This window comes from Nelusetta ayraudi, unplaced genomic scaffold (assembly GCF_046127955.1).
Source record: "Nelusetta ayraudi isolate G7.1 ecotype Tasmania unplaced genomic scaffold, CSIRO-AGI_Nayr_v1 ptg000060l, whole genome shotgun sequence".
NCBI classification, from domain to species: domain Eukaryota; kingdom Metazoa; phylum Chordata; class Actinopteri; order Tetraodontiformes; family Monacanthidae; genus Nelusetta; species Nelusetta ayraudi.
In genome coordinates, this window is record NW_027466110.1 from 5,535,479 (window position 1) to 5,560,091 (window position 24,613).

At 45.5% G+C, this 24,613-nt stretch overlaps 1 protein-coding gene across 2 annotated transcripts; it reads right to left on the minus strand.

Moving 5' to 3' along the window:
• On the minus strand, positions 1–13,409 carry LOC142897570 (rho GTPase-activating protein 6). Of its 2 annotated transcripts, XM_076040003.1 has the most exons (13): positions 9,825–9,943; positions 9,615–9,783; positions 7,350–7,509; positions 6,720–6,791; positions 5,661–5,923; positions 5,097–5,289; positions 4,860–4,915; positions 4,604–4,754; positions 4,346–4,494; positions 3,177–3,356; positions 2,273–2,370; positions 1,628–1,878; positions 1–1,138 (listed from the first exon to the last, which is right to left on the minus strand). In XM_076040003.1, exons 2-13 carry the CDS (start codon positions 9,651–9,653, stop codon positions 579–581), a joined length of 2,172 nt encoding a protein of 723 aa, XP_075896118.1. In that variant the 5' UTR covers positions 9,654–9,783; positions 9,825–9,943; the 3' UTR covers positions 1–578. The 2 variants fall into 2 exon arrangements, with proteins under 2 accessions (XP_075896118.1, XP_075896117.1); XM_076040002.1 differs by lacking the exons at positions 9,615–9,783; positions 9,825–9,943 and adding an exon at positions 13,134–13,409.
• Between the last annotated feature and the right edge of the window lie 11,204 nt (positions 13,410–24,613).

Consider the following 24,613-nt stretch of genomic DNA (forward strand, 5'->3'; position numbering starts at 1 on the left):
TCATATTTGGAGTCTTGGTTTAATGCAAGGCTGAAATGTGCGAGTAAAAACGTGAAATTCTTCAACAACTTCAACATTTGAAATGTTTACAAATGGCCGTGGCTGACAACTAGAGCAACACAACAAAACCAAGGCAGAAAACACTGAGTTATTTCTCATTGGAACAAACACGAGCTCACCGGTATTTGCAATGAGGTTGAAATGGAAATCATTGTTCAGTGCATAACAGCTTCCTATAAATTCAAAGCAACATCAAAACATGACCTGTAGTGTGGATATACTCTCACAATCATCACAAAAACATGAATAAAACACTGCAAACAGTGAGTGATTTTATCCTTCAGGCCTAAATTGACATTTAGGCATAAAAGCTTGAAAGTTTTTACAGATTTACTGTCGTCATGCAGTAAATGTCTTTTGTTATGGCAACAGCGCTCTGAAAACCTATCAAAATAACACCGTGAAGAGGCATTTCAACTGTTTCATGTCATTTTTTTTCCATGACGTGCGTGATATATTAGCGTTTGAACAGCTGACGGTGTGGGTGGGAGCGGCCCTCAGCTCGGCCAGACAGGACGTCACACCAGGGTCTCAGGCAGAGCGTCTGGGCTCTCCTTGGAAAGTATCCTCCATATCTGCCACTTGTCCGCGTGCCAACCCGCCGTCCTCGAGCCTTTCCCCCGCCCGGTGCCGCGGGCGGCGTCTACAGTCTGGTGGGCGGGGCCCCGGGCGGGGCACCGTAGCGTTTGGAGGCCAGGCCGGCACGTTAGGAGGGAGGGCGTGGAGTGAGAAATACGAGTCTCCCTGAGCTGTCCGGGGAAGTTGAGCCCAGACAGACTGTGCGTCCTGACTTTGAGCAGAGGACACGCGGGGCTTCCCGTCGTCGCCGGCAAGTCGTCCGAGCTGAGTGCTCCTGATTGGCCGCGTAATGGCTGATGTAACGGCGATTGCGCTGGCGGCCGTCCTCTCTGGTCGTGAGGGCCGCTGCTGCTCCGAGTCACTGGGAGGTGTGGCCTGGCTTCCAGCGCGCCCAATGAGGTTTGTGCCGCTCGGACGAGCAGCACGCTGTTGCCCTGGCGACTGCTCAGCCCCTCCGACGATCCGTGCGACTCGCACTCCGACATGTCTCCAAGGGAGCCTGGAAGACATTGTCATTTACATCCCGCGCTCGTTACCCATCACGGGACCATCTGCGGCCAAAAACATGGATTCTAATACTAGTGACGGCCGGTGGAGAAAGAAAATAACCCACCGCGACGGCCACTTTGTGCCCTCTCGCTAATCTGCAGCTGAGCGCTGCAACAAAAGCCGAGGTGTGGAGTTGAAAGATTTGGCTTCATCAATAATTCAGTCACATTGTTAAAGAGTTAATGAATTCAGCTTTCTTTCACCCACTGGCAAAAGGTAAAGCACTTAAGCATTAACAACTAAAAATGCAGGTTTCGGTTTTATACTGAAACATGAGTAAACCTTTTTGGAATGAGCAACACAAGCGAGAGGGTTTGTCGTTGCCTTGGTGGAAATGACGGCGTGCAGTGCAGTGAAAACTGGTCATTCAAAATCCTACTTTTGACTTTGTACACTGTTTTTTATTTTTTTTATTTTTTAAACAATCCTTTGCCATCACCTTTGTCAGTAGAAAGTGAAGGAGAGGTCCCTCCTGAGCGCTCGTCGTGTTGGCGCGGCGGAGAATACACGGGCGAAGCGTCTGCGAAGGCGTCGCTGTCGGCTGGGTATTCGTACAGCGGCCCGTCTGACAGCAGCGGTGAGTTGTTGTCGTAGGGGGACACCTCGCCGCTCGACGCCTTGACGGAGTCACTGGACGAGCATCGCTCAGTCCGAGGGAAAGTGTCCGCGACTTTCAGAAGGTCGGGCTCTCTGCAGAGACGAAACAGGGGGTTCCGCTTGGGTTGGTCGGGTCGTGAGAGCATTCTTTGAAGTTTTACAGCAGTTTTGCGACACTATAGTGGCACCACCCGTCAGTTTCCTTCTTCTTCTTCTTCTTTTCTGAGAGAACTGCAGGAATTTTTCCTTGACTGAACTCTCTTAGTGCCCCTGTCCCCCTACTAAGCACTGCTGAGAATCCACTGACACAAGAATGGCTCAAAGATTATTATTTTTCAAAAGTTATGCAACAGATGAATGATCGGCATGAAAACCAATAACCAAAAAAAATCCTTTTTCATCAGCCACGGCAAGAGTGATAGAAGCAGGATGTAATCATCATGTCATCAACAAGGGCAAAAAGCAGGCCGACACACTGATGACTCACGATTGTTGCGAGGCCTTCCTCCGCAGCAGGTGATCCACGACGTCGGGGTCCGTGTCCAGCAAGTTCACCAGCACCTCGTTCTGCAGGTCCGCAGACACCTGCGATGGAGAGACGCGCGACATGCGGTTGTTAAGAAATGATAACCATTACAACGTGCCTCAACGATTAATCGCACCCGAAGAAGAAGCCATTTGAAAGGCCTTAAGTACGACACCTGCACGCAGACACAGCTCACCTTAGCGTCTGCCACATTTGGCTAATTGCTTTTCCACGCCGACGACTTCACGCTGGCTGTATTTACACGGCGCCTTTATGATGCAACATATGCAACGGAGGCAGCAAGTTGTTTGGTTGCTACGAGGCGAAACTAATTAACAGCAATTCACAGAGAGAGAGAGAGAAAAAAGAAAGAAGTGGAACTAATGACGCAGAGCAAATGTGTGATGAGCTCTTTGTGCCCCGTGGCTTTGTTTAGAGATACACCTATTAGAAACATCTGCATTTAGCGTTGGCGTGAAATACAGGGGAAAGTGAGTATAAATGAGAATATTGCCCTCGCTCCTAATTATTGCCTATTAGCCAAAATGGAGGCGGGAGCTGCACTTATTAACCTCTGCAGTGAGGCTCACGTTGTTTTGGGCAAAGGGAATTTCGCAAGGTTCAGCAACGGCCGTCAAACTGCGTGGATGCGTTCACTCCACCGTGGAGCCACTTTGTTGGCTAAGTGAAAAGTTAAAAGGTTAAAAGCTTCTCGAAATACCGAAAAGCTCATTTCTAAATTTTATTAGGGGGACATCTGGGCCATCTATTAAAAGGTAACACTGCCGCGTAAACACGTTTTATGTTCGGAGGGAACAACCCATTAGGATCATGAGGATTCATGAGTGCGGTCTGAACGGCTCACCGTGAACAAAACATCATGGGAGTCGATCAGCCTGTGGAGCACGCTGATGACGGCTATGCTCTCCTCCGCGCGGGCTAAACTCTCCACCGCAAACCCTTTATCCGGGTTCTTGGTTTTGTGCAAAAGGTTCGGCCCAAAGATGGTGGCTAAGTTCAGTGCCGTCATTTTGTTGCCGGGGATCTGCAAAACAAACAAATGATGAAAATAAAAACACAGCTGGCAGGCCGTTGTTCAATAAGGCTACTGAAAATACACACTTGCATTGACGAGGTATGTGGAGAAAAATAAATGTTTGTTTCACAAATAACTTTTGAGGCAGTTCGAGTAATACATTAATAATCATTTCGGTATGAGTCATTGTGACACTGATCCATCTTGGCACAGAGAGGATTCTGGGAACGTTCACCTGATACCTGGCACAGTCTGTCTCTAACTTTAGAACAGAGACGTTAAATTACTGCATGTGTCTGCCAAGGTAAGGGAAGGACAGAGGAGGTTTTACCACCAGGAGACATTATTCATCCTTTGCGATGCAGTCAGGTGGTGCTATAATACAGACGCATCATCATTAAAATAAAAGAAAAACACAGTCGTCTCCTTAAATGACAATAAATGGCTCCATTCTTCAGATCTCGTCCACATTAAAGGAAGGTCTTGAACCTGATATAATACACATAAACAAACACCGTTGCCATGTCTCTAACGCAGATGACTGACAATGGATTCATAACGAGGGACGCAATAAAGAGCATGAATTCATTCCGAGCAGAAAAATACAGCGGTTACGATAAATATATGAATAATGACGGGCATTAAATGTGCAGCGGGGGTGTTGTGTGTTTGCGCTGCAGAGTGCTTTGTGCTCTAAGGGCACAGCTTCATTAACACACTAACAATGGGGCTTCTGACACAGCACTTTCCTCATATTGGATTGTGTAGACTGATGTCTTACTGCCCCCTGATGGCCGCTGTGGCGAACTACAACTGAACAAATTCGGTTAAAAGCTTCTTTTTTTTTCTCCTCCGACTTGCTCGTTATTTCAACACGCCCTTGTGCGCGATGTGATTAACTGGACACAGCTTGTCTTGGGTTTGAACATCATATTTTTTGCTCCGGGCCACAGAAGCTTTTTAAGCTGCGTGTGGGGTGTTAGAATAATTCCAAATACCTCCTGTCCCACACTGTCCAGGCTGTCCTCTGCGTGCGCAGCCACGGTCGACAGCAGACAGAGCAGGCGGTGCAGCGTGTCGCTGTTGCACGCAGGAAGCAAAAAGATGAGCAGCTGAAGTGCGTGCTCCTGTTCCGAATGGTCCAACACTGTAGAAAAAAAGTACCGGCACTGATCAAATTTTATCCGAATACTGTTGGGTGGGGTTTGCTGATTTTGGGAACTTGTGCGTTTGTAGTGTGTGTCCGTGTGCCTTACGAGTTGTGTTGAGGAAGGCCGTGTAGAGGTCTCTCGTCAGCAGAGGGTCGGGCAGGTCTCTTAAGAACTCCTTCAGCAACGCGGCAACATCGTGCACGCCATTCTCCTCGTCCATCTGCACCTCCCAACCCTGGTCGAACTCCTCACGAAGCTGAGAGAAAACATTGTGACATTAAGTGCTTTTTAAAAAAAGAAGCAGCTTACAACCGGCAACATTTACGATTGTGAGAATTACTGAGACCAGGTGGCATCGTACCTGGCGTACTCTCTTCTTGGAGCTGCCAATGCGGAAGATTCCGACTGTCTGCAGAGCTAAGCCGAGATGAAGAGGCCTTGAGTGGCGATGTTGTGGCTAAGATTAAGATTATACTATTCACGAGGTTACGAGAAGTGCACTTTCGCAAAAAAGAAAGAAAGACAGGCAAAATTCCCCCCCTGAGCAGCGATACGCTGGGAATCTTTTCAAGCAGAGCGTGACTTTTTCGACACTTACCGTGTCTCTCAAGATGCTGGCAGCAGAGATCCACCACTCGGGGCACCTGTCTGTAGATGGGGTTCAGGCTGAGCTTTTTGTCTCTGCGCTTCTTCCGGCTGCCGGCCTCCACGGGCAGCGACAGCTGGAGGGCCTCCAGGAGCTGCGACTGGTTGTCATCGAGGTCGGTGATGCAATCCACGGACACTCCGCCCTGTCAAAGCGGACAGGTGATATATGAGGTTCGGAGGCGTCAATGGGAGAAGGGAAGAAACCCCTGCCAGGTGGTGAAGTAGCATTTGACTGTTCGGCTGCGCACAAATGGGAGAAGCTGGCAACAGAAGTGAAGTCAGCCCAAAGTGTGAATGTTTTTCAATCCAAGTTAAAGACTCTTCTTTTCTCTTATTAGTGTCTCTAATTGAGTCTTGTTATATTTTTCCTTCTATTCTCCTTTGAACTTTTAATCATGTAAAGCACATTGAGTTGCCTTGTGTCTGAAATGTGCTATATAAATAAAGCCGCCTTGTCTTGCCTTGCCTTGTCTTATTGGTTGACGCAAAGCTAACGCTAACGCTAACAACCTACCCTCCTGTGCGTTCGAGGCGCCACGTCCGGCAACCGCAGAGGAGGCGACTCGCAGGGGGTCTCGGAGGTGGAGCTGAGGGAGGAGTTGCTGCTGGAGAGCTCCCTGTTGGCCCTCCTGTAGCCGGAGGTGAGGTGCAGGAAGGACAGCATCAGCTCGGTGGGGTCGCTGTGGCCGTCTCTCTGAGGGCTGTGCCGCCGCTTGTGCGTGCGGTCGGCAGATATGACCTCGGACAGCGGCAGGCCGAACACCTGGGGTGTAATCTCTGCGTGGGAGGGGAAAGGGGTCGTACAGGTCACATCACTGGATTTAAGCCAACCGCGGTTTAGGCACTCTTTTTAAGAGCCCCCACCCGCGCCGTGCCGCATTCCCCCGAAGTCCCCCGCTGTATCTTTAATCTTGCGAGCAAAGTGTCTTAAAACCAATCGCATTTACGCCCCGTACATCCGCTCAAATAACTAAAGCTCGGGAACAAATACGGCAAGAGGAATGCGGAGAGGAGCGCTCAGTGGTGCACTGCATTTAATATTCACAGTCAGGGAGCTCCTACTCTCTGAGGCGCTTTTGTAAACAGAAGCAAGAGGGAAGAGGGAGGGAGGAGGGAGGAGGAGGCCGGGCCCTGCCGAAGGATAGGCTGTAATGAATGAGCCACCGCTTCAAAATTGTTTCTGTTATTTCCCTCAACCGCCTATCTGACAGAAAGTACTGCTTCCCTGCCAGATTGCTGCAGCAGGCGCGACACGCAGTGATCACAGCCCCCCCTTTTTTAATTCCTTTTCCCCTCTACCCAACTACTGTAGATTTTGATCAGTCGCTTCTCCCATGCTATACGCTGCTCCGCTGAGCCCGTATGGCTTCGGCTAATATACATAGACATATATTTTATATATATATATATATATATATATATATATATATACATACATATATATATCTTTTGTCGGTGGCTAGCGCAACCAGAATTTATAGAGGGACTTAAAAGTCTAGACAGGATTCGGCGGCTCTTTCACTGCCACTTTATATTTTATTGCCTGTGGAAGGCAGCGATTAGCCCACATTACCTTTGTCTTTAGCTCTCTCTTTGGATAATGAGTCCAACTTCCGCCTGAGCGACTTCTTGCGTTTGTAGCCATCTGCAAAGAAGCACAGGTGACATTGTTCAATAAAGAGCTAAAGCTAATGAAAGCTGCAAGCAGCGTTTAAGCGTTGAAAAAACAATTATACAGATCTTGGTGGCTGCTTTTGTTTTTGTAGGTGGCGCTGTAGAGCCTGTTGGGTTCATTGCTCATGTTTGTGAAATGTTTCACCAGTGTGCACTTGCGTGGCAGATTTGATGAGTTTTGAAGTACGCTGAATGGATAGAATACCTGCAAAATAAGCAAACTATGCAAATTGCGCACTTCCTGTTCCTGTTTTTGGTGAAGGCCGTCCAGTGTGAGGTGTCGGCCGTGATGAGGCAAACGTGTAAGTTTTTGTTTGATGATCCAAGGACGGTCATAATGGCAATGGGAAATGTGGATGTTTGTCAGCTGCAAACTCAAATTCACTTTAAGATTCAAAACAGCTGTCAAATAAAAAATGTCCGGAAGTGTGTGTGTGTGTGTGTGTGTGTGTGTGTGTGTGTGCGTGTGTGTGTGTGTGTTATCAAGAGTCTTAGCACGCTGATATGTGTATTTGTAAGTGGTGTTTACATTTAGGAATCGTGATGTGTCTGCCAAGGTCGTGATCTCGTAGCAGCCTCCTGAAGGCCACCTCCTGGAGGTGAGCTCTCTCCAACTCTGAGAGACTCTGCAGGGGGACGGGCTTCAGGTCAACACTACGTCCTGACACGCTGCTCCAGGTGAAGTCATCCTGAAGACACACACACACGCACACAAATACTTTCATTTTTTTGTTTTAAAATGTCATTTACACTGGCATACAATGGCTTACATTAATACAGATTAATTTTACATTTCTCTCAAAATGTACATTGGGATTAACCATTCCTAAAGTTTTGCACTGTAATAAGGATGCGGCACATAATCTAATCTGAAATCCTAAAGCTACGAGCATCGCCATGCTGGAGATTACAGTGCTTTGATCCAGCACAGCTGAGCCAATCATATGAGCCATGTTCCAAAGAGGCTTAGTAGCTCATTATCAGGATAAGGCTTACACTCAAGTGGTTCACTCCTATTAAATGAGAATTAGGGCTGTAAAACGGTAGCGCAGTATTTTGTCGCAGGCATAAAACATCATTAAGTGCAGCGTGGATGTGGCGGAAAAGACCAAAAGTAATAATAAACATGTTCGGCAGAGCCAAAAAAAAGAAAAAAAGAAATCCAAGATAATAACAAGACTGATGGCAGATTTATGTTTATTTTAACCCTCACAGTAGAATTATTTATAATTTGATAAATCACATAATCTCCAGACTTTGTAATGTCACAGGGAATTTCTAAATGGCATCTTTTTGTTAATTGGAAAAGTAAGGCAGCCTAATTGTTGATTTGTGCTTTTATTAGCATCAAAGTAATATTATAATATGGAAAGCAGCAGCGGTCTAATTTGATAATTGGCGTGTTGTGCAAGGTATTATTCTGATCCTGTCAGAAGTAGCTCCTTTGTAGCTCCTCTGTCCTAATAAATACGCTTCTAATAACACATGAAGTTGTAAATGAGGAAACCAAACTGTAAAATGAATCTACAAAAGACCAGGAATCCTTTTAAAACAGTTAAGTGCACATTCACCCACACAGTGTTTAGACATTCCTCTGGTGTGATTATGTGACTGGAGTAGAGACATTTTCCCTTTTCTGCTGTAAGCTGCGTTCCCACAGTTTATCTCCATCAGCATACTGACATCCTCAAATCCAAACTAATTACTCTGGAATTCAAAGCACAATGTGTGTGTGTGTGTGTGTGTGTGTGTGTGTGTGTGTGTGTAGAAGATGTCATTTTAATGACTGGGTCACACAGAAACTCAATCGTTCAACACATCAGCTATTAGACTCCTGGCCATAAGAACTTTACTTTCAGAAATGAAATAACAAATAATCCATTTTTAATTATGGACGCATTTTAATTCCATAACCTTTGGGCATGTTTAATTACAGCCAATGGAAAAAGGTCAGACTCACACTGGGGTCGTCACTGAAGAATTACCTCATTAAGAACCCTGTGATGATTTTTTTTTGCCCCAACAATCATTTCACATTATTATCAATATACCAGGCAGATGGCTTCCACCTGTTCATCTGCTTAAATTATATAATAAAGGGTATTTAACATGCCAATGTTACCTTTTTCTTATCTCCATCGTCTCAACCTAACAACCAAATAAAGGCACTTTATACATTTTATGAACAGATTGAATTCTTTATGTGGCCTCATTTTCAAGTTTCAAAGTGCCATTTACGTGGCTGCGCCGTTCTGACTGTATTGCGCTGTGGTCTTGAATACAAAGAGAGGAAACATGCAAGGTAGTCCATACAAAACAGCAAGATTGGAATTCCAGATTACACCAATAAAGCCCACTCAAAATGGGCTGCAAGCAAGGGAATGACTATTCCTCTGGGAGCCGTCCAGTGGTGTGTTCATGGTGAGTTCTGCATAAATTCTAAATTGGTTTTATTTTTGGTGCACAATGACAGTGAGATCTTCCTTGTTTAAAAAAAAAAAAAGAAAAAAAAAGTGTTTTAATCACCAATATTATATTACTTTTGAAATAAATTCTATAAATGCACTCTGCAAAGTCAAATTATATATATATTACTCTATTTGTTGTACTGCACAAGGGCAGCTTTAAAGAAGGAGTGGAAGTGGAAAACAACAAGATGAGTTAGTGAGTCTCCTCGAACCATTACGTCATAATGATTGCGTCAACTCCCCGGCTCCCGCCGCGTTCTAGCGCTGCTTCAGACACACTTCCCGCTTCCCATGCGGGTCACCCCGTCAACGGTGCAGCGACTTACGAGATACGTGGAGTTGCGCGCAACGCCGGGATGTCTCATCACGAAGTCTCATGCCATGTCCAACATCAGCATCGCCGACTCGCGCGCCAAACACGCACGCAGCGCCGTCACAAAACGACCAAAAAGCACATGTTCGAATTTCCTAAGCTCGAACCTCGGCACGGAAAAACTGTAAAAAAAAAAAAAAAACAAAACAAAACAAAACAAAACAAAACAAAACAAAACAAAACAACCTCAGCCAGTCCTTGAGTTACTGCACAATTGCACAATAGCACACTCAGAGGCACTGAGTGTGACTCCACCGCCGAAAGGATTTGGGAGTGGTCAGTCCACAAGTTGCTGAAATAGTACAAAGGAACGAAATCCCATTCCGGTGCGCTCGTTTATGACGTCATATGCCGTCCACGCTGACGCAGGTGTAAGTGCAAGTAATTGCATGTCTTCCTTCATCGGAAATTCTTTCTTTTGAAGTGTTAACTGCTCAAAAAAGAAAGAAAAAAATAATGTTCTACTGACATGTTACACATGTCAGTAGAAACCAAACTTTGTTTTCTCTTGAAATTGCTGACTGGAATGATGCTATTTCTATGCGATGTGACAGCACTGCCCTTACAAACCCCCTCACTGCAGAATGCCAGCTTGTGAAAGTAGCCAAGGAATTAGGGAAAGTTGGCCTCTGTCAGTCTGACAGGAGCGCAGTTTGCTTATTTGCTGAAAATAAACTGCCAGATTGGCCAATGAAGTGCTCAATTTTAAACACGAGTAAACACGGGGAAAATCAATATCAGAAGATTTAAATGATGTGGTGCAGCAATATCCAGTGATACGCCATTGGTTTACTGCCACTTGGTCTTTTGACATTGGTACTATTGATTAGATTTAGATTGGATTTAGAATCAACATTATTGGTGTTGTACACATCACAAGAACAAGGCAACAAAATGCTGCTTGTGTCTAAGAAGAGGATATGGATGGGACAGCATGACAGTTTGTAACCTGTAGACTTAAAAAATACTAATAATTAGAACAACTAAATTAAATGTATCACAACTATTCTTTTGCATTGTTTGGAGTCATTACGTCCTTGGAACATATAACTCTGCTGCAAGATATGGACATGCAGAATGAATGTTCATAAGACAGCAACCAGTGTTATATTTCAACCCCTCTTTAGTTTCAGTATTAAACACAAAATGAACAATATCCTGCACCATTCAAGCCAAGTGCAATGCCATGCAAAGAGTCTCCTGTGGAAAGAAATATGTGCCTGAGGGACAACAGCCAAAGATCAGGTCATGCCGCTGCTCTGTGAGAAATAGAAGTGGAGGCACCCTTCATGTAAACCAGATGTCTCTGTTTTCCATCTAGGCTTATCCTTCTGACAATACAGCACCAATAGAGCACGGCAATGCTAAACCAATACAAAATACAAGGCCACTTATTGCATAGATCAAGCATACCACTATGACACTGCTTATTAAACAAAAGCAATGATGTAGTTCAGTGGCGGGGTCCTGCTGCAGTAACTTTATTTAATTGTCTAGAGAAAATTTTGTAACTCAAATATATTGGAAGAAAATAAGAAATAATGCCTGTGAGTACCAGTGGACTTTTTGTCTCTATGTGGCCCTCCAATTAACTGGCGACTTGTCCAGAACCTACCCCTGCCCCCTGGGCGCAGGAGAAGCAGTGATAGAAATTTGATGGATAATATGGCACAACCATGGCTAAAATAGACTTAAATTTGTGGGAAAACCAGCCCACTGCGGTGTCTGTGATGTTCTCTGGATGAAAAGCACACTTTGATGTCGGATATCAATAAAAAAGTGACTAACTTTATTTTGAAAGGAAACCCGCATGACCCCCTATTATGGCAACAACATCTTAGATACTGTTGTCAGTGGACGGACAGCTGCTTATGCTAGCACCCACGGTAAATATGACATCATTTACTGACATGCATGGCACCTCAAACCTGTGATCATCTGACTCCAGTTCTTCTCGCTGGCATTCTGGAGCTAAATGAGAGCTAAGCTAACTATCAAAAAAACAAACCTGGAAGGTATTGTATTAAAAATAATGTGTTAACAGTGTTACACCAAGAATATCAATCTAATTTAACAGTGTTTAACAGGGTGTTGGGGGTGACCGCAGCGAAAGTCAAATTCTTCCAAGGACAACGAGCAGAGAGCAGGCCCTTTTGTAAATCTAGGCATTATGGCTGCCTCACACACACACACACACACACACACACACACACACACACACACACACACACACCAAAATGTGCGCCATAAATCACATTAAAGATCCCCTTTGCCACTGAGCCGTCTCCAAGATTAATCAGCTCCATCCAGATTTACAGATTTTGATTACATTTTGAAGAGTGCCGGCTGGCCCGTTGTTGATGGCCGCGAGAGGGACCCAATACCTGGTATTCATTACCAGCCTATTATGGTGTCATGTGTGTAATACATTTCCATTAGACCAAAACAAACAGAGTTGCCATGAGGACCACCTCAAACACGGCAGCACACGTCCGATTCAATTATGAACATTTGACTGGTAACAAATTTAAAGCATGGGCAGAGTCAGGCTGAAAGAGAAAACATAATGTTCTGCCTCCTATTTCAGCATCCTGTTACAACACACACATGCTCAGTCCACAAATTTCCTTTTAATTTTGGAACCCAGTTTTCACATTTACCTGGACAATATGAGTATTAAAAAAAAAATAAAAAAAAATCCATATATAATATGCATATTTTCCACCGTTTTCAAGCTTGTTAAAAATAGAATAAAATAAAATAAAACATAGGCTGAGTCAAGCAAGCCTCTCTACTGGCACAATTTCACATCAAAGAGTGCAGGGACATCACTCGTGGAATGCAGTGACGCAGTGCCAAGACGTAACCCCCACCAGACCTATTTGTCACTGCGATGTTGCAATAGTGGAAAAACATCGACTCCTGTGGGAACACACAGTTGCACCGACAAGGATCTTTTGGGAAACCAGGCTACTTCCGGGTTGAGGATTTGGGGATAGAAAGCAGAGTTGCGCGTGTCGCCTCAATCGTGTTGGACTGATTTCAAATACATATTTACGCAAACGAGCATAGCATGTCGTTAATGACTATAACGTGCACGTGGCGGGGAGTTAAACGTCGAAAGTTGCGATAGTTTGGTTAACAACGTCGTGAAATTCTGCCACTAATCGATACCAACAATGTTACTTCCTAGGATAAAGTAGGTATTTTCCCGTCATACATTACCATAGAATACGTATCATTACTTTGCAATATACTTCCTTCCATTCGGTGACATCGCCTGAAACCTCTGCAAGTGCTGTCAGCGTGTCAATGTTTCGCAGGTTCGATTTGACTTATTATTATTATTATTATTATTATTATTATTATTCATTCATGTATTTATTCACTTATTTTCTATCGTCACCGGCTAATATTCCAATGGGTCACCCAGTAACAGTCCCCAGTCAACCGCAGCTCTCAGGTCACTGACCTCTGACAGTGTGTCCGCGTCTTCGGTGCCGTAATGTCGCATCAGCACCGGGTCCGAGCTCCTGGTGTGCCTCAGCCTGCGCTTGTTGGAGCTGCTTCTGGGGTTCGACGAACAGGAGAACACGCTGCTTAACAGTCCTTGAGCTGACATAACTCCGCTCAGAAGGTGGACGTGTGACTGAAGGGGAGTCCTGGGAGGATCATGTCTCTTCTCCGAGCGGCAGCAGCAGCAGCAGCAGCGGCAGCGGCAGCAGCAGCAGCAGCAGCAGTTCGACTCTGTCCCAGACGGAGCGGCGGTTCCCCGTTGCGCGATGCCAGCCCGCTCCACCTCCCACTACTGAGTCAGTGCACTTATCACCCTCATTGTCCCGATGACGATTTCTACGGCGTGAGGGATAAGCCTGGAGCTGGGCTGTGAAAAGTGTGAGACAGTTCAATGTCGCAATGTTGGAGGAATGTTTCGAATAATAAAAAAACAACAACAACTGTAATGCAAACATTCTACAAACAATTCAAACAAATCCCTGTCAACAGCGACACGAATACATGAATGTAAGTAAAAGACAAACGTCATCCTATAAATTATGACTCCATCCCCATGCATTGATGCATTGCATTGTAGTGGTCATGTGACAACAGCTTTTTGGAAACAATCAAGCTTTGTTATTAAAAAATCTGTTTTTGTGCTGCACTGCAACTACATGCCGCCATAAAAGTTGACCCTCTGTGAACATGTCACTAATTACTATCTGTGAATGAAAACACAAAATCGTTATATTTTTACCCCCCCCCCCCCCTACGTTTATCAAGTCAAAAACGAAGACATCCACAGCATACACCTTAAATTCAATTTCATGCCGGTAGATCTATGTAAGTGTTAACACAATGATCCTTTCACCAATTCAAGTCATTACAACTGATGAGACTTGCACCAAAGTAATACCCAGAAACACAACAGAGTGGACATCTTTAGTCTTAACAGTGGTGAGGTTTGGTGCGCAGTAGTCACACATAACAGGGGGAGGATAGGCAACGGTCCAAATGCTAGTACTGGATATACAGTTTTCACAAAGAGAATAATTGCTGCAACACTATGAAGATGAACACAGATTGATTGATTGATACTAAATTAGGTCCCAGTACTGTTGGGCTCATGGTCTTTCGACAGTGACCAAACCCCCCCCCCCAAACAAAAAAAAAAAAAAACCTGCTGTGCCTAAATTCAAAGTCCGACTCTTGACCACCCTTCCTTTTTTTTCAACTGCATGGCAGTTGAGGTATTTTACAAGAGGTGTCCCGGGAACACACTCTTCCTGTGGGAGCCCTGAGGAAGGGACCTGTGAGATAACGTGACATGTGAACCAGCACTGTATGGCCACGATAAGGATTCATCAGATACTGCAGTCAGCCAAACAGACAGGGGAAGTGGTGATAAGGGACCAGCCTCTGCGTTTGATCCACTTATTTGGTAGTGGCGGTGCTTACGTTCGGAGAAAGACTGCAGCAGATTCTCATCACACTTCCCGTTATGTCATTTGTTAAGTGTAGCCTTGCGAGGGGGTGACCATCTTCGATATCTTGATGTCACAAAAAAGTATTTGGCCGCTTCGTGCGTGCAATGCATTTGTAAAATAGTTCCCGCGCATGATTGTTCTCTTGGTCACGTTAGCAAAATGATGGGTGTAATGTGCTCTGCAGTCTGCTGCAAGGGATGCTGGGGAGGCTCATAAGGACCATCGGGTCATGGGGGAGATGTCTGGGGGTATCATTTTTCATAGTGATTTATTAGATCACTTCTCCAGTGTCATCACATTATGGGACGAAAGCGGCGCAGGCCCGGCGGTTGCATATAGATTGCCTCTTATTTCCTTCTTCATGTCACACATGCATCTGTGATCGGAATACAAAGACTCTAGTGTGTTTCAGTGGCATTGCCTGCATTTTCTTCTGCCGCACTGCCTGCGTTGCTCATTTGACCATCATTTGTAACTTTTTATTAGCCACATTAACCAAGCGGAACATGCAAACAGCTGTCCAAGAGCTGACTTATTGTTTTTATGGAGGCATTAAGGAGTGGTTCATAAGTAGTTGAGTGGCTGTTGATAGCATGAGTCAGCATGGCATGATTTAAGTAGCGGGCCTCTGCCAGGCATTGTTCCTGCAGCAAGGTGCCACTAGATGGCAGTAGTCTCCCCATTTTCCTCCTGAAGCCCGCTGAAGCCCACAACAGTTGAGTCAGGCAGGATTTAATACGTTTGTTTTGACGCTGCATTTTGAAACCACCTTGTTGATATTGGCCGTTTAAGATGTTTGGAGGTCTGGACTCTTAAACTGTTGAACTCATTTTCCAAAATTTGAAAAATAAATGTTGCCCTAGATTTAGCTTTAAGGTTCCTGAGGTAACAGCAATCAGTTAACATTAGCACCACTGAGGTGCTGCTGCATAGCCCCTTAACCATCCCGAATGACAGGTGAAGAACCGCTAGGGGTCTGTAGAGCACCACAACCACCATAAAGAACCACTGAAGAACCACTGAGGTGCTGTATGGCAACACACACAACGCAAAGAACCACTGAGGCGAAGCACTGAGAATAGTCTGTGTTCTGTTGGAAGTGGATATTGATTTCAAATGGTGCAGGATAAAGTCCCACGTGCCCAAACTAAATTACAAAAAGTCTTTGCCAAAAATTAGTTAAAGAGAAGTGCATCTCACTTCCGGACCTTCTTTGATTTTCCTTTAATTGGATGTAGGCGGAGAGAGAGGAAACCAAATGACAGGAAATTCTGCTTGGTTTATGATGAAAAAAAAAAAAAAGATGCATTTTCCCCAATTCGTTTTGGAGGCTCTGGTTTGCGTTGGTGTCTATTTAATATCTATTAGTGGCCATTTGCAACAGTGTGCCAAAGAACTTGATAAAAAAAAAAAAAAAGGAACCTGCTGCTAAAAACAGCTTTAACACTGAACATTTCTCAAAAGCATAATTTAGCACGCTAGCATGCTGAGTCTACAAACACACAGAACTTCCACTTTTTTAGTTTTACATGGGTGACAACATGTAAGCGAGAGGACGTTTAGGCCTGACCCACTGCAGGGTTGACTTTCTGTCACTAGTGTGTGCTAGTGAGTTGTTCATCAGAGAGTGGAGGCTGACAGCCGCATCACACTGTTCTGAACCTTTAATTAGACACATTAGAGAAAGGAGGAGGAGGGAGACACGTGGGACGTCTGGGTGCGCCTTCTGTTTATGGCAACATCTGCGATAAAACAAAAATAGACGTCTTTCCGGGGCTTCAAATCACAACTAAACCTAGAGAATTTATTGTTCATAGGTCCGCTGTGTGTTATGTACCCCGGAGACACACTCTTGATTGCATAATTTCCCCCTGTTTGGGGTTTTAATGAAACAGTAGGGATCCCTTTAACACTGCAGGGGTGCAACGGTTTAACTCAGTGAGTCATCACTGACGGTCTTTCCAGGAGATTGCACGGCCCGGGAATCACATGGGGCACGTGGCTGATGCCACTGTGGAGCAGAGGCATTCGATGCATGAGTGAAAAACAATTCATTTGCTCTCTGAAAGCCGAGCGGCTAAGACCGAACCTCTCGTAAGAGCGCTGCCGACTCGGGATTGCTGACTCCTGTTATTATAACCATCTCTCACATTTGATAGCACATCTTTTCCTTCGCGAGGGATAAAAGTGGGAGTGACGGTGGCGGCAGAAATGCAATCGAAATGTCAGACAAGCACATGATTAACCACTTACAGGCGCATCCTCTGCACCAGTGCGAGGCTGTGCCATCTCACATTTCCACTCAGACTCATCCTCTAAACGTCACCGGCCACCAGGTATTGATTTTTCATCCTTCTGAATATCTCCTTGCCGTTAATAGAATTTACACCAGGCTATCAATGTTTGAAGGAGGCCTGCCCTCCCTCCACATCACTGCCGGGATGTTCACCCGCCTCTAAGACAGACGCATTTGGAATTTAGCTTCCATTAGCTCCGGTTGTGACCTGCTGCGGCGGACAGAAGACATGGAATTTGATGACATAGAAGAAAATATAATTTGTGCATGGAGCGATATGGACAAAAACCAACAGCAGCAAAGGTGACTGTGAGACTGATTGAACTTTTCCCTCTGAAGTTTTGTCTTCTTCAAAAATATATATTTATTGATGCCGTAAAAAATATGTTCCTGTTCTGTCGTCCGTTTTATAGCAATATACCAGTGGCAGCATGGATTTAACTTTGCATGTTGTGCTAATGCAATTACCTTTCTGTGTGGAGTGTGTGTGTGTGTGCATGTTCTTCCTGTGTCTGCGTGGGTTCTCTCCGGGCACTCCGGCTTCCTCCCACAGTCCAAAAACATGCATGTGAGGTCAGTAGAATTATCTAAATTGTCCGTAGGTGTGCATGTTAATGGTTGTTTGTTTCTATGTGGCCCTGCGATGAACTGGCGACTTGTCCAGGGTGTCACCCTGCCTTCGCCCTAAGACAGCTGGGATAGGCTCCAGCAGATCCCTGGGACCCTGAATTGGAATAAGCGGGTATAGAAGATGGATGGATGGACGGCTAATGCAATTGAAAAGACAGTTTGTTATGATTTAAAGGGCCAGTGCGTAAGATTTAGTAGCATCTAGCGGTAAAAAAGAATAGTGCAAAAAAAACTTAATGCATTCAGATCCTTTTTTGCAACTGCAAGGAAAAGCCAGCAAACCCAGAGCAGAACTGTGTTCTGGGCTGCTGTATATGATATAAATATAGTTGCCTCCTTACAAGTGGACCCAGCCTTTATATACATATATTTATATACAAACGCTTACGATCAAATTAAAACACAGCAGTCATTTTTTGTTTGTTTGTTTGTTTTTTGTTTATGTAACTGGAAACATCCATACATATATTTTTTATTCCATTTCATATTCATGCATTCATTCAATCATTCAATGACATTAGGCCTTTAAAGAGAAAGATTTGCTAAATCTCAATCATAAAAATATATTGAGTAAATACATTTATTATTTTCTTTTTCATGAAACAGATTCATGGACAATTTTCAGCGATTTTTAAAAAAACAAAGATGGATATATATATATTTTTGTATTCTACCACAATCACGCGCCGGAACCGACTCTCTCTCGTGTTGTCGTAATCGGCACAATAAACGCCATCGGCAGAGATGCGAATGTTCCCGGAGATAACTGGGCTCGGGGCTCGGCCCGCAGCGCCGCAGCGCCTCTGATTCAAGTGACAGCGTCGGCTTGGTGACCTTAGCAGCTTTTCACGGACACATTGATTTTTCTCCCACATTACAGATAATTGCTGGATGCTGTGAATCCTATCCTCCCTGGCTAGCGGGGAGGAGCCGCTGGAGTGTGTTGACACGACAGCGCCTATCTGATTTTGAGGAAAGTGATATCCTGGCATCTCATTGACTGGCATCGACTCCTGTGTACTTCCTGCCGACGCAATGAGTATATTTAAAGGCTTATCAGGCGAGTTACTTTTTGTGCCTGTCGGGCTTCCATTGTGCCGATAGTTAACAGTGTCAATAAATAGGACACTTTATTGTCTGCGTTTGATTTAAGCAGTGCTGCGGGCCTTAATGAGAGCGGCTGCTTTGTCTGTTAATTGGTTTTCAGGATGTTTAATTAATTATGATTAATGACCTATTTTGGCATTCTTCTGGAATGGCAAAAAAGTAAATTATCTCTATTTATGTTTGTGGGCAAACTGCATTTAAAAAAAAAAAAGGTATTGGATTAACTGCAGTCCACAGAAAAATATATCGGTTTCGTAACTTTTGCGGTTCTTTGTTTGTGAAAATGGATGCATCCTTGTTTGCGTTGTTCCTGACAGTAGTGCAAAAAGTCACTTCCTGTTGTTGGGCGAGGTGCCTTCGAGTGAACTTGCGCGGCCTGCATGTGGGAGCGACGGCCTCCTCGGCCGCCCTCACCAGCCATTTCAGTTTGCTTTTTCATCTCGCGTGCCCTTAAGTGTATTTAACTAATTAATCAGAAATTCGGAGCTGCCTCTCGCCGCCGCGTACACTGTCAGAACAATTTGCAGAGAGGCGTGCAGCCTCGTATTGTTCTCGGCAAAACAGATGAGCCACCCGAGCGTGCGCGAGACGGCGCGTTGCATCAGATACGTCTCAGCACACACCCGACCCCCGATCCGCCGCCGTTTTGAGTCATTACGTCCCTGACCTCAATGAGACCTATTAAAAAAATGGGATCATTAGCCGTGCGCTCTGTGCAGAGCCTCTGCATTTTTTAGCACTTTATTGCGTGTCTGTCTGCCGGAAAGACAGCAGGCCCGTGTGTCGCAGGCGGGAAAACGGGCCAGTGATGCGGCACGCCGTGGCTCCGTGGCTCCGTGGCCCCGGGCCCAGGTGTCGGGCCACATGAGAGGCCGGAGTCATGCACGGCTCGTATCAACTCGCAGGAATTTCTGCCTTCGTTTGCCACGGTAAAAAATAAATAAATAAATAAAAGAAATCACAGAGCGTTTTCCTCTTCCACCGCAGCCGTGCGAATAGCAGCTGAGCACCGCACATGCACCGTGCACATGACCCGAGCGGCTCGGTTGAGGGCGCAGCCACCGCACAGCGAGAAGTGATTTTTTTTTTTTTAAGCGAAACCACAGTCAGGTTTCCTCCACGTACCTCTTTTCATCTAACGCAGACTGCGGCGGCGGCCGGGGACGTCTTACGCAAGCGCTTCCATTCGCCAGCAGAGGCGACGACACGTGCCTCGGTTCATAAGTAATGAAAGAGCGCGCGCCGCGCGCGTGTGTGTTTGCCGTTCACGGCTGAGAGAGCCTGCATGCTGTAATCCGGCGTGAACTTGCATTATTTTAAAATGCAGAGGCTTTCATAACAGAGTGCTCTTTAAAAAATAAAGAAAGAAAAATATCCTAAATGTGCACAAAGATTGCACAGGAAAAAAATGATTCACTGATTCTGATTATAAATGGCTGTGACGAGCTGTAATATTTGACAATATTCTTGCCAATATGAATAATAATAAAAACGTACCTGATGTCGCCGGGTTATGTAGGTTAAGATCTAATTCTGCGGGTTATATAGGATTTAGGTTTGGCTCCGTTAGCGGTGGCAGGTGGTGGGGGCCCATAGTAACGTGCGTAGTGTGGATTATGGTCGAAGCTTAATTTTTAAGCTCTAATGGATGATAAAACACATGCCACGTCCAAATGCCTTGTATAGGGATCCGATTAATATTTTAGACGTCGCCGTTGGGTCGCTCGCGGGAACGGCGCCGACGTGAAACCGCAGACGTTCGGGCCAGCAGTGAGAGTCGAAACATAAAAAAAAAAAAAAAAAGGCCAACCAGGTGATTTTTCACCATAACAGAGCAGCATGTTTTCCGTGAGAGCCCTGGCTGCCCGGGCCGGTCACCGCATCCCATCGGAGTCCAGCTGTTCCGCATTGATCCCTCTGTGTTTTCTGACGCACTGGCCCGGAATGTGATGTTATTTCATTACTGAGGCAGAAGCGACAAGCTCGCTCTCCCGCCTCGGGGCACCGGCCACTCACTCGGTTCCAAGCGGCGCTGCTGTACGCAGTCATAACCAACCAAGGGACGGGCGGTAGGCAGGAGAGGCAGGCTCACTCACCCTATGGAAAGTCCAGAGCGAGCAGGGAGGAAGTCGGGCGTCTAGGGCCTCGGACGGGAACACGCATCAGAGTGTGGCGAGGGGGGCGGGAGAGAGACGGAGCGAGCGCCGCGCCGAAGAGCCGTCAGCCCGCGATGGAGCCGGACGACAACGAAGTCGGCGTCTTCACTGTCATTCAGTGAGTCACGGTGTGCTGTGGGTCGCTCCTCGGCGCTCACTCCAGTCAGATGGGATTATCCGCAATCCGGAGGAGGAGTTTAGATGGCGAAGATGCCATTTACATAACAGAGAGGGTTGTGTGTTTTGTTTTTGATTATTATCACGTTTGCTCTTGTGACGAAGCTCGGTGGCTGGCGGTCAGAGGTTACCGCTTTTGTTTTTTCAATATTTCCATTGTCACAGCGTTGCAGTGGTTGGCGCTGTCGCCTCACAGCAAGGAGGTTGCGGGTTTGATTCTCAGGCTAAACCAAATTTATTCAGACATCACGAGATTGATACAAGTCACCCTTGGCCTCTACAATTACAAGAGGGGCTCAAAGTGGTGGCCATTGGCTCCCAGACATTTATGTGTACAGCAAACTACTGCTTCGGTATTGTTGGTTACCTCCTACATCGTACAACAGTACACAGTATTATCGTAATTTGATCAAACTTCAATAGAGGTATCTGTATGTATAGAAGTACTTATACAAATTGAATATTTGAACATTTCTATCCATTATTATGGCTGACTGTGTGTTTGGACCTGTGATAAACTGATGACTCGTCCAGGGTGTAACCCTGCCTTCGCCCCATCACAGCTGGAAGAGGCTCCAGCAGACCCTGAGTGCAGGAGGAAGCGGGTACAGAAGATAAATGAATATTTCCATTGCAGTGATGGAACCCACCCAGTTCACAACTTTTTGAATGTTTTCAGGCTGCGCTGCAAGCAGCAAACAGCATGAGCCATGTGTGGCACTGTGCTTTCCACGTGGGAGAACTTTTCCACTTGCGCGTTTTCATAGCAGGATAAGCGCGGCTGTAATTAATGACTTTAATCCCTTGATGGCCGCATTCCATTTAGAGGAGTCTGTCTATTGTGCATGGGCCAGATTTAGCACTCGGGGACGTATAGAATCAATAGATTGGACGCAAGCAGGGAGACAGCGGTGTTTGGAGAATTTCTTTCAAAGGTTAGCAGTCTAGCAGAGCTGGGAAGCGTAGAATCCCCATTACAGGTGAAGGGCATGCTGGGAGAGGCTTCGGCTTTGCACGCGAAAGGTTGGATGTATGGGCGGATGTAGCAAATACTGTATTATAACGTGCGTGCATTAGGCTCACCCGTTGAGCATCTTGGCAGCGATCCACCGTGAAGTTTGCTCATTCACGCCGACAGAGCAGCCGGAGCCTCCCGGTATCGCTTTGAACTTTATCAGCGGCTGTTACGAAATGGAAAAAAAAAAGGAAAAAAAAATCCATAATCTTTTTCAAAGCGTAACGTCGCTTATCCAGGTAACACTTCAACTCTTCTTACTTCAATTAGTCACGCCGCTCAACATTACTTTTAGGCAGGGGGAGAAAAAAAAACCTACAGTGCTCCGAACTTTCAAAACCCTTCCTAAAAGCTGTTTAACACACTGAATAAATCAGCCGAGTAATTTGCCCCAGCACCATCACAGCAAGATTGGGAAAAGTTGGTGTAGCAGGCTGGCTTGGGTGGCTGCGTATGTAGAGAGAGACACGAAAGAGGAATTTTGCATGGGGGCTTGTAGCCACTGACACAGCATTGAGCTGTAAGAGTAACTCATGCTTCAGCTACAAAGTTAAGAGTCTGTAACGCTCCTTATCATAGTGTCTAATTGCAAAACGTGACCTCGCAGGCCCACTCCGCGCTCACTTTCTGACAAAAATGCAAAAAATGTAATGGCTACGGCCTGTTTTTATTGCCTGCTGTCTCGCATATCTGCCCTCCTCCTCCTGCTTGAACTGTTCAGTGCAGCACAAAATAAACACGGTTTCCAAAAGGCGGGACTGTTTTGGAATTTGGAAGTGGGTGAGTGTGCCAGGATGACTAAACGCAGCTGTTTTCAAACGGAGGCGGAGGGAGACGGAGTCAAGGATCAGCAGGGCAGTGGGGTTTTATCGGTCAAAGCTTCGGCTATAGTCTCCTCCAATCACGCTCCCGCCTGACCCTAATATCCTCTGCCACTCGCGATGGCCCCCAGGCCACTGGCCCATGGACAAAACATGTGTGTGTCCAGAATACGCTGAGTATCTTAATCCTCTCGCCGCCGGACACTCGAGGTTGCGTTTGGAAGTCATCAGCGGAGCCCCTTTATGTCCTCTGTACATACAGGGATGGGGAGGGAAGAGCCGTGTCCTCAGTTTAACTCCTGTCTTTTTTCCAGAAAGGATTTGCTTTCTCATGTCACCAAAAATCCAAAAACCTCACATCTCTATTGGGGACGTCCCACCCAAAAACTTAGCTTTTACCTTTCATGCCGCTAGAGATCCCTGTTGTTGTTGTTTTTTTCTGCGACAGCAAACAAAACATCTGAGCGTGAGTGGAAGTGACAACAATGGTTATTGCATGTTTCACTCTCAGCAAAGGCACGCTGACTCACCCGGCGGAGCCTCACGAGACATGTCGGTATAGGATCAGCTGCTTCCTGGACGGGGGAGCAGCCATGACAATCGTCGCTTCAAATCACTTACATTTGCGTTTTTATTGGTATTTAGTCTTTTGTCAAGCAGCTCCGGTTTTCTTTAATGTTTTGTGCATTTGTCAGCGATGGCGCTCAATGTCAGCGGCGGTAGGCCAGAAAAAAACACATGGTAAAAAGCCTGCTCAGTCTAATAAATGGCAGCCTGCAGCCTCAATTAATAAATTACTAAACCGTAACTCGCGGAAGGGCTGAGATTTTAAAGGAACACAGCTTTGTGCCCATGTAAGTGACTATTTTCAGCCGCAGTGACAGCGTTCCAAGTTGACAGCTTATGCACAGCAGACAACAAAACACATCACAGCCCATCAGTCAACACAACAGCCCTACCACAGAGAGAAATTAGAACAAACAAACAAACAAAGGCTCCTTAAGTTGTTTACACAGAAAGGACAATGAAGAAATGTCAGTTCTTTTTTTGAGCTTTCGAGCTGAAGTCTCTGAATGTCTTTTCAAACTTGCAGCAGACACTTCAGCCAAAAAGGGGCAGGGACCAACTAATCTTATTCGATTAAATGAAAAAAGTGGCATGGACAAATCTTCTGCGAGACATGAAATGAGTTGTCTCATCAAAGCATTTTCCTCCTTCCCACCCACACATACAAAGTTTCTATTTTTCAGTAATGTTTCATGCAGTTATCGAAGATGAACAATGGTCTTTGTGAGTGTTTAATAGTCTACCAAGCTTTTGCACAATGATTCATTCCTGTTAGGTTTGTTTCTTTTTACATTGCATTGAAGTATTTCACTCTTTAAATGCCAATGAAGCCATCGTTTGGAGGCCGATGTTTAGTGTCGGATATTCTTGGAGTCAGAGAAGCAAACAAAGAAGTCTGTTGTCTTCATTTGCAGTTTCTTTGTATCAAAGCAGTCGGAGGCAGAGGATTCAGCCTGTGCTGCGGCCAAGACAAAGCTAATTGGTCTTTTTGGTTGCTTTGACACAAGTACAAAGGCGCCTCGCTTGTGGCGTCGGTTTATGCAGACTGGCTTTGGGTCGGAAACCACACGCAGTGATTTTTCATTCACAGATGGGTCTGAAATGTCCTCTGAGCTGAATTAATCTTAATTTTTATAATTTCAGCCCTCCCCTGACCGTTTATCACTTTTATCAGAAGTCAATTACTTGAAGCACCTGG

Bases quoted from the DNA above. Each gene is read 5' to 3' on its own strand.
- LOC142897570 (XM_076040002.1), bottom strand. From the start codon at position 13,283: ATGTCAGCTCAAGGACTGTTAAGCAGCGTGTTCTCCTGTTCGTCGAAC. The intron at 5,290-5,660 runs GTAGGTTGTTAG...CCGCTTTGACAG, and splicing joins CGCCTCGAACGCACAGGAGG to GGCGGAGTGTCCGTGGATTG. The intron at 2,371-3,176 runs GTGAGCCGTTCA...TCTCCATCGCAG, and splicing joins CCCATGATGTTTTGTTCACG to GTGTCTGCGGACCTGCAGAA.